We start from the raw sequence: 9,956 nt of genomic DNA on the forward strand, positions 1-9,956 counted from the left end.
AAAGAATATTTAGAGCCAAATAACAACATGGTCCAGAGTTAACTACAATTGGACAATTATCATTTACATTTCAAAATGTAGACTTGTGTTAATTGAGTATTAATCATTTAGATTTGTAGCAATAAATTTCCCGTAATTTAATTGCTATCAGTACAAATTATAAAAAAATATTTGTGTGCTCACATCTAAAACCCAAAATAAACTGATTATTATCCCTCAAATATTGTCCATTCTATCTGTTATTTCGTTCTAATTCATGTATTTTGAGATTTAAAAAACCGAAAATAAGAGGAAAAGTCGCAGTCCAATTTCCGCCGAGGTTGAATTTTATTAGCTCGTTTGAGGCCTAATAATACATGTACAAGTGAAGTGTTGGAGTAGATATAACGGAATGTTTATCCAATCCAGGGAAATTGGTTACATCGTCCTAAAATTCGAAACGAATATTGAGAAGGCTTACATTTCTGCGTATTATCAAAAAGTTTTCTTAAATACTGCATGAATAGTTAATGTATTCAGTTAAATTCAGGCCGTACACGTTGTATATGTAATATTGACTGCTTCCACTATGCACGAGGACAGACATACGTCACAGTTTTATGCAAATTATCTTTAAGACACCTGCCTCGTTGGTGACTGCACAACGACAAATAATGTAAATATATTATGATATAGCGTATCAAAAACGAAATTTACATGCCTTCCTTGTCAGTTGAATCACATGTTACATCATATTAAATTATAAAGGACAGTGCCATGTGTAAGTCGCCAGTATATGAAATGTTCGTCTGGAAATTACACAATGATATATTCTATATTTATTTTCTTTCTCATTCCTCGTAAGTTTCTATATGATAATTTTTTCGGAATTTTCATTAATATATTTTTGTTGAATTTAGATACGCTATAAATGATGTAGTAATATAGTTAATCTGTCTCATCCTTTTCCTACTCATTATGTCTCCTCATACATACCTACATACATACATACATACATACATACATACATACATACATATATATATGTATGTATATATATAGATATATATACATACTTATGCCAAAATATTTTTATATATCTTACAGAAATACGAACCCACAAAATATTACACCAAAATATAACCTTGTTAAATGGATGTACACATTGAATGAATATTAAAATGCGTTTTTCTTCAATTTTTTTTTGAATGCAGCAATCAGAATTTCATTTTCTTTCGCATAAACGAACTGTTTTCAAGTTGATTATCTTTCGGATCTACACGGTGTAGTTATAAGAAGGAATTGAAATCCGAACATCACAAAATATTTCTTTTGGTATTTGAACCATTTGCGTTTAATATCTGCTCACAATTCTTCGGCTGTTGCACACTTTTTGTAATATTTTGCGTGCGTTCGTATAATAAGTTGCCCTTATAAGTTGACGTAAACGTGACAAGTCAAAATACCGTCTGTGAAGAATCGTTCAATTGATGTTATTCTTGAATACACGCAACACAATGTAACTCGTGCATATCTATGTATTTACTTATGTATTCTATATAGGTGTCTATCTCACACTTCGTCAGTCTCTCTACACATTCAAGCGTGCTCACACACATATATATCGAGAGAGAGAGAGAGAGAGAGAGAGAGAGAGAGAGAGAGAGAGAGAGAGAGAGAGAGAGAGAGAGAGAGAGGTGGTAGAAAGAGATGGGGGAGAAGGAGAAGCAATGATGCAGATAAAGAAATTAGATATCTCAAATATAACATAATAGTTTGAGTATCAGCTAAATCCCTGAAATATAAAATCTCTTCCCTGATGATGAGGTACCGTCTAATACTATGTTGATTGCACCCCTTACGGCACATATTGAGATGAACAACACCAACCAGCATTATCACGCATCTCCAAGCCTCCAGAAACAGATTTTGGGCTTATAATTTTCTCTTTCGTTTATACTGTGTAAGCCTGGTTAATCAATATAAATATCTTATACTTGTTCTTAAATATTCATCGTCTGAAAGTCTCCATCTTTTACTTTCTCTCTATTTCCATGTATACATATATACATATCACGTGTTTCATGCGCAGTTATGTACATATATATTAATACATGTAATATACATGTATACGCCAACCCTCACACATATGTGTGTGTGTCTGTGTGTGCGCGTGTTTCCGTGTTTGTGTACGTTGCTAACATTCAATCATACCGTAAAAGTGCAAATGAATTTCCCCTCTATGTTTCCATACATTACTTACAGTATTTTGAAATCCCCAGACATATCCAATCCCCGATCAGAATTATAATGAAATCTCATCATTGTACGCACAAATCCCCAGAATCGAACATTAAAATACCATATATATTCTCTGTGTCATATAATTGCGTAATAAACAACATTCAATTCTGCAAAGGTCATTTCATAATTTCCTATAAATCTTAAATTTTTTTAGGTATCAATGCAATGACTGTGGATTGCATTAAAGAGGCAAAAAAGCATTGTCCTAGTTTTGTGCATCCTGATAAAACTGATGAATACTGCAGGTACGTATATATATATATATATATATATATATATCGATATAATTTTATTGTTAGACTTTAACAAATAATTATACAATTATGTATTGTCAAATATTTGCTTTTATAAAACGTTTATCTTTATAGAAAGTCTAAATCTTTTTAGATGAATCCATAGCAATGAAAATAAATATTTCTTTTGACTATTATTCATAATAATGATTTCAATGACAGTAATGTCGATGGAGAGTGTACGTCGATTACATCGACTCCATTACTCAACAGCTATTTTTTTGATCGACTCAAAGGGATGAAAAGTATAGAATTTTAACTCAGAATGCAAAGACAGACGAAATGTTGCTACGCATTCCGTCCGGCGTGATAGCGATTCTATCAGCTTGTTCTACATGTTCAATTATATAAAGACAACCGTGCAGACTTACGTTTATTTCTTTTTTTTCATTTCAATTTTAAATCGTTTAATTTTGCTATAGTAGTTCAATTATATAAAGACAACCGTGCAGCCTGACGTTTATTTCCTTTTTTTCCATTTGTATTTTAAATTGTTTAATTTTGCTATCGTAGTTTATATATTTCTGAAAGGTTAATCTCTGGATAATATATCTGGGAATAGAGTTGATATAAAAATATAAATAAAACAGGAATACTTGCACGTTTAGAATTCATTCATATTTCTACTTTGCAGAACTTTCGGGGAATTTGAAAAATGCTTCAAAACACTTGATATATATTGCTTTGAACGGTTCCAAACCATACATTTTCATAATTGTTTGGTAAGTAGCTGGCATTGCATTCGAATTATTTGTCTTAAACAAAAAGTGACAGATCTGAACTATGTAAAAAAAAACACAAAGTTTTATTTTAAGAGTATAAACAATGAAATTGCCCTTGAAAGAACTAACGAGCAAGAAAAGAAAGAATATGTTATTTAGTTCCGTATTTTTTTTATTTTCTTTCAATTCAATACTAAATAATATGGCGTAGTACGTACTGCGATAACGTAATCGTACCAAACGGTCGTAGTTGCAGTATTTCATAAATTCTCTAATAATCTACTGTGTCATACTTGTAAGAGTTTTAATCAGTCGTAGTATTATGGTATCTATATTCGATATTGTTCGATGAATTCCATATAGGTATATGTCTGAAATGGCATTATAATTTTTCACAACAGTTGAACATTCTCTTTCAGACTGTACCGAAGAGGAACAGCTTCCGCAACACAGTTTCTACTGGTCCTGCGTCTTCAGTATGTGAATATAGCTATATCAATTTCAAGGATACGTCTTTTAATTCGCTTTCATATCATTTAAACATTTCTGTGATAAACGCAACTGTTTTTTTTTTCTGTTGTTATCAGTGAGATAGTATGGTAACCTATTTCATTATCGCTACAAAAACAGTAACATAAGCATAAATTATACTGCAAAGCCTGTACGATGTACAAAGATATATTTTCTGTAGATACATTGTAATGTATCTAATATCTAATTACAACAGTCGAATTTGTAATATATACGAATATATACCATATATACGTTTCAATGTGAATTATAGGGTTTTTAGTAACGAGAGTGTGTCGTTGTACTACAATTTGTAGACAAGTTATCTAAAATCCTGTTGTAATTACAATAATATCATTGTTAGTTGAAACTACGTTATACATAGATGGTTTGAAAGTTGAGCTAGTTTTTGATGGAGTTTCTCTATAAGCCTCCACTGAAGTCTAATGCTGGCTCCGTACCGTTTACATAATGCAGTTCTATATTTTAGAGATGAGGAATTATGTACATTATTTACATTTGACGGACATTTGTTCTCATCTTGTTTGCTCTTAAATATAGAACTGGACTTTATAAGTTAATGAAAATTAGTCTCTAAGCATAACTTATATGGTTAAAAATATAACAGACTACGATTTGATGAGGTATCTTAATGTATCTACAACAATTACTCGATACATGAGAATATATGATATATCATTAATATATGATATATTCACAACACCCTAGAGGTCATAGGCCACGTGAATAATAATGGAAGTTCTAGGAGTATAATTGCTTACCTAATTCGCATTAAATGTTTGTCGGCATAAAACTTTGAATAACCAACATTTCTTCCATTTGCAGCCAGCCAGTATTCACAACAGCCACTTACTATTCGCAACTGTTGTTGTAATTCTGTTACTCACACATACATAAGTATCATTATACAGGTATGTATGTGTGTTATTTTGAAGACGTTATTCAATGAGATGAGCAGTAAAAGTGAAGTCCGAATATTACAAGAGATCAGTTTCGCTACAGATGTCTACAATTTTATATGTGACTTTGAGGATAACTTTTAATATTCTACACAGTATGCTTTAAGTGTAGATTAAAATGTAGATTAAAATAATGTAGTATTCTTTTATTTTTATTTTTTTACTTGTTTCAGTTATTTTGACTGCAGCCATGCTAGAGCACCACCCTTTAGCCGACGAAATTGATGCCAGGAATTTGTATTCAGAAAGTTCAGGTGCATTTTCAGCAACAAAGCTTCATATATATTTGTACAGAGATATTTAAAGTCTAAAAAGTATATGTACGTACTGGCCACAGAAACCCACGAACTACTAAAGAGTCCGCTATATAAATTTACATATATAAGCCAGAAAAATCCGCGTTGTAGTGAGTGCGCGATAGGTGAACCGCGATATGGAGAAGGATTACTGAATAAGTATTTTGGGGTGAACAGGAAGTAGAAAGAAGGCAATTTGTAGAGCAAGAAAAAATGTGAGAAAAGGACAAGTGAAGAGGAGATAAAATGGAGAAAATAGAGGGAAAATTAAGGTGAGAGGGATAAAAAAACGAGAGAGGAAATTCAGAGTTCAAATTCCGCTGAGGTCATCTTTACAGTTGCTCCTTTCGGGCTGAATAAAATATGTACAAGTTAAGTACTGGGGTGGATGTAATAGAATGTTTATCCTCTCCGACGAAATCGCTTACTTTGGCATGCAAAATATGCTCCACCGGAGACTTTTGTGACAAAACACTTTGGTGGAGGCTCTATCATGCTTACGTTTGCAATTGATCCTTTATGAATCGATAAAATATGTACAAGTATCAGGGTCGAAGTAATAGATGTTTATCCTACCCGGCGAAATTGTCTACCTTGTCCCAAAATTTGAAACTAATATTCCTTCTTAACATTTTCTCAATTATAACATGAATCTTTATACTCTCAAGCATCACTAATTAGCTACAAATTCATCAACTGTTCATTAAACAAAAAAGCGAAAACAAAACGAACAACAAACAAACAAGAAATAAATAAAATTCAGACATAATAAAAATCGTTAAATTTAGACTGAATACATTGTAAATGTAATTTTGAACCTAACCTTCCACTATGTACAGGTACACCAATATATCACAATTTTCTTAAGGTTATCTTTTATACACCTGTCCTGTTGGTGAAAGCTGAAAAATAAGAAGTTGAAAATGTATCATAATCTAGCATGTTATAGATCAAATTTACATGCATTCTTCGTAAGTTGAAACACATGTCACACCATATTTAATTATAATAGAAATTGCAACGTGGAGGCCGCCAGCGAAGTTTTTCTCCCGAAATTACAAAATCAATATACATAGGATATAAGTAATGTAGTGATCTACCTACTTTTGATTTCATTCTAAAATCATGAGGCTGCTTATTGCTGCTAAATCTCCAGCTATTGATATATGCTAAATCAAAACGTACTTTTATTTGAAATAAGGATTTTGTTTTACAAATATATTATCGATAGCCTTTGAAATCAATTTTGAATTATTAGCTTTCTTAGGCCTATAAATATATATATATTTTTTTAAAGCATCCTGACCAGATGACCACTCCATCTGAGCCTTTGCTTCAACACAAGAGCTTCTATACTTTCATACCGAGAGCTTTCCAGTATCTCAAGATCACTGATGCGGTCCTCCCAATTAATGCCATAGATCCGTCTGAGACACATCTGATGGAAACGTTCCAGTTGTGTTAGCTGGTATCGATATGTGACCCAGGTCTCAAAGGCATAAAGAAGAGAAGCGAGTACACACGCCTTGTACACCTTTATCTTTGTCTTCCTGCATATGTCTCGCCGAGCCCAGACACGCCTTTCTAGCCTTCCGAAATCATAACTTGCTTTCCTAATTCTGTATGGGGTTATGCTATTGTTTAGAATTTATTCACGCATGTAGAACTTTGTAAACGAGTCTCTAGGCTGCTTTTCTTTCTCTTTTGTCTTGTAGGTACAAGTTGTGACAGCATTATTGTTCTTTTGTTATCGGATTTAATACTTTTGTAAGACAGTATAAAGTTGAAAGTTACACATTCTAGTATCGAAGCGCTTAGAAGTTGGGTACGTAACTTGGGTGTGTCGGTAAGAGAATGTATATAGGTGGTTAGTGTAGGCTTGCCCTGTCCTTAAATATAAACAAAACGCCCCTAAGGATTTTGCCCTGCGTTTTAACAATTCCGCTAGCTCAGCACGTTCTATGCATATATTATGTTGACGTCTACCCACTTATGTGTGTACACACATATATCCCATTGTATGTAAAATCATATTCTACACAGATGTTGTGATGTATAGAAGGGTAGCTCAATCCTAAAAAAATAATGAGAATATGAAGTATGAAGACAGAGGTGATTGATTTAGACTTACAAAAGTAAATATTAATAACATATCTGTAAATATCTCATTCTCTTCACCCCCTAGTGTCCAAAAGTTTCTGCCATAAATCAAATTTTCAAGTCTTCTCCATGATTCTAACACATGTTACAATATATATAATCATAAAAGAAATTGCCAAAGGTAATTCGCCCGAATATGAGGAGGTGTTGAATTCATCACGCAAATACACCATGAAATATTCCATAATCATTTTCCTTCTTATTTTCCGTAAGTAGCTATATGATAATTATCTCTGAATTTTTAATATTGTTTGTGTGCAGAATATTAATATGATATAAGTGACATTGTAATATATCCATTCTGTCTCATCGTTTTCTTTCTCACTCTCTGTGCTTATACATACACACATGCATAGACACCCATATATATATATATATATATATATATATATATATATATATGTGTGTGTGTGTGTGTGTGTGTGCGTGTGTATATATACATACATACATAGATACAAAAGTCACCGGATATCATTGAGATAAAACGTAATTTTCAAGTTAGCGGCCAAAGAAACAGAATTCAGCTCCACTGCACTTCGTGGAGATAAGTCTTGTAGCCCCCCCCCCTCACATACAAAAAATAAAGATAAGATTACAACCGGGACTGAAATTTTCTTTGCTTGTAGGTCACCAAACCTTTGAGATTTACGGCTTTGCACCCATCTGAATGTAACGTTGAAACAGTGGAAAATTTATGTACGTTTATATGTTTCGTGGGGAATCAAATATTACGTAGTAGTGCATGCAGCTGAATATCTCAAACTCTTTGAACACACACACACACACACACACCATCAGCTATAATATCACTTATACATACAGCTCTGTAAAAAAAACGCACTCAGTGTGATATTGAAAACCACGGCAGCGCTTTGAGAACATTGCTATCTATATATGCTAAAAACGTGCTTCGAAGAAGCTTTCAAACACAAACAGAAATAGACATTTATCAGGAGAATGGATCCTGAATAACAATTGAACCAATCAAAATATTACCATCAACAGCATCCACATTCAACAACAATAAGAATGCTCGGGTTGGCAAAACACTTGCATGAAAACCTGCATTAGCAACCAAAGTGTGGCGGATGAAGACTGGACAATAAAAAAAAAAATCAAACAGAACTCGAAAATGTTCTATTCATATATCAACAAGCATAAGACTGCTTTCTCACCGCTGATCGATAATATCAGAATTCTCCAATACGACGCTAATGAAATGACAGAATTACTGCAGAAACAATACAGCCCTGTCTTAAGTGATTCCAATGATAATGACACAAGCGATCTCAACGAATTCAATCCTCAACACATTATCTCGGGTATAACTTTTACTGCCTCAGACAACAATAAATGAAACCAAGTACTATTCTACTATAGGCTCTGATAAGTTCTCCATAAGTATCCCACAGGAATGTAGACCCTAACCGACCTCTGGAGAATTTCGGTTTAGATTCTGAATATGTGCCGAAACAGTTATCATTTTGATCTGTCATTCCGGTCTTCAGAAAGGGAAAAACGGTTTATCGCCGATATTACACAGTTCGCATATCATCAAAGTGTTTCAAAGGTCAGTGGGTGTGATCAAGGACAACTGGCTCTCTGGAGAGCATTGTGTGTGTGTGTGTGTGTGTGTGTATGTATGTGTGTATATAAAGTAGTTCGAAATCAGTAACAAAACGATATGTTTCGTATTTAATATCTTCAGAGTTGTAAGGCGGCGAGCTGACAGAATCGTTGGCAAGTCGTGCGAAATGCCTATCGGTATTTCGTCTGCCGTTGCGTTCTGATTTCAAATTCCGCCGAGGTCGACTTTGCTTTTCATCTTTTTAGGAGTCGATTTAAATAAGTACTACTTACGCACTGGAGTCAATGTAATCGATTTAATCCCTTTGTCTGTCCTTGTTTGTCCCCCTCTGTATTTATCCCCCTGTGGGCAATAAAGAAATAAATATTTTCAGAATTGTTGCCAGTTGTAAAAGCAACAGAACTTATTCTATTGATATAGAAACAGATTGATCTTCATAATTTTCTTGATTATAAACTTATACAACTTTAGCCCTAGCAACGATAAATGGAGAATAATCAAGAAACACAAGTGCATGTCGTGTAATAAGTGTCCAGCACACATTAGGAGAGAATTTTAGCCAATGTGGTAATGTCTCATATATTATATCATACAAATGAGCAGACACACTCATGCGCACCCGACACACACACACATCCACACACAAACCGTAATGTACATACATACCTATCACTATATCCATGTATACATATATGGAGCGAGAGATAAAAAGATAAATATACACTTAAATGCATATATTTATGTACATGTACATGTACATAAATATATACATGCATATGTGTGTGCATACAGATATATCTATGTATATATATCTATATATATATATATATATATATATATATATATATGTATGTGTGTGTGTCAGTGTATATATAAGTATATACATATATATATATATATATATATATACATGTGTGTATGTATATATATATATAATACAAAGAATATATATACATGTATACACACATATATGTACATACTTACATCTACATGTGTATATACATGCATATCAGGGTACAGGACGTTAGAACAATAAACTACAGACAACGGAACGAACACATAGGAAAACGGAAAGCCACTTGGAATATTCCTTCATCAGCTGTCTCTATTCTATCTAGACGTTT

At 33.1% G+C, this 9,956-nt stretch overlaps 1 protein-coding gene and 1 long non-coding RNA gene across 4 annotated transcripts in view; one reads left to right on the forward strand and one right to left on the reverse strand.

Annotated features, from left to right (window-relative positions):
- The first annotated feature begins 685 nt into the window (after positions 1-685).
- LOC128249755 (uncharacterized) lies at positions 686-4,922 on the forward strand. The gene is made up of 5 exons (XM_052974239.1): positions 686-839; positions 2,438-2,528; positions 3,211-3,298; positions 3,718-3,774; positions 4,655-4,922. The coding sequence occupies exons 1-5, from the start codon at positions 776-778 to the stop codon at positions 4,724-4,726; spliced, it is 372 nt and encodes a 123-aa protein (XP_052830199.1). The 5' UTR covers positions 686-775; the 3' UTR covers positions 4,727-4,922.
- LOC128249765 (uncharacterized) overlaps positions 3,182-9,956 on the reverse strand; it is a 19,050-nt gene continuing 12,275 nt past the window's right edge. For 2 of the 3 annotated variants that reach the window (XR_008265868.1, XR_008265866.1), the window contains 2 exons: positions 5,908-5,986; positions 3,182-3,357 (listed from right to left, as the gene is read on the reverse strand). This is a non-coding gene — a long non-coding RNA (uncharacterized LOC128249765). The remainder of the gene's footprint in view (positions 3,358-5,907; positions 5,987-9,956) is intronic. The other variant, XR_008265867.1, reaches the window with a different exon arrangement.

This window comes from Octopus bimaculoides, chromosome 18, assembly GCF_001194135.2.
Source record: "Octopus bimaculoides isolate UCB-OBI-ISO-001 chromosome 18, ASM119413v2, whole genome shotgun sequence".
In the NCBI taxonomy this organism is placed as follows: domain Eukaryota; kingdom Metazoa; phylum Mollusca; class Cephalopoda; order Octopoda; family Octopodidae; genus Octopus; species Octopus bimaculoides.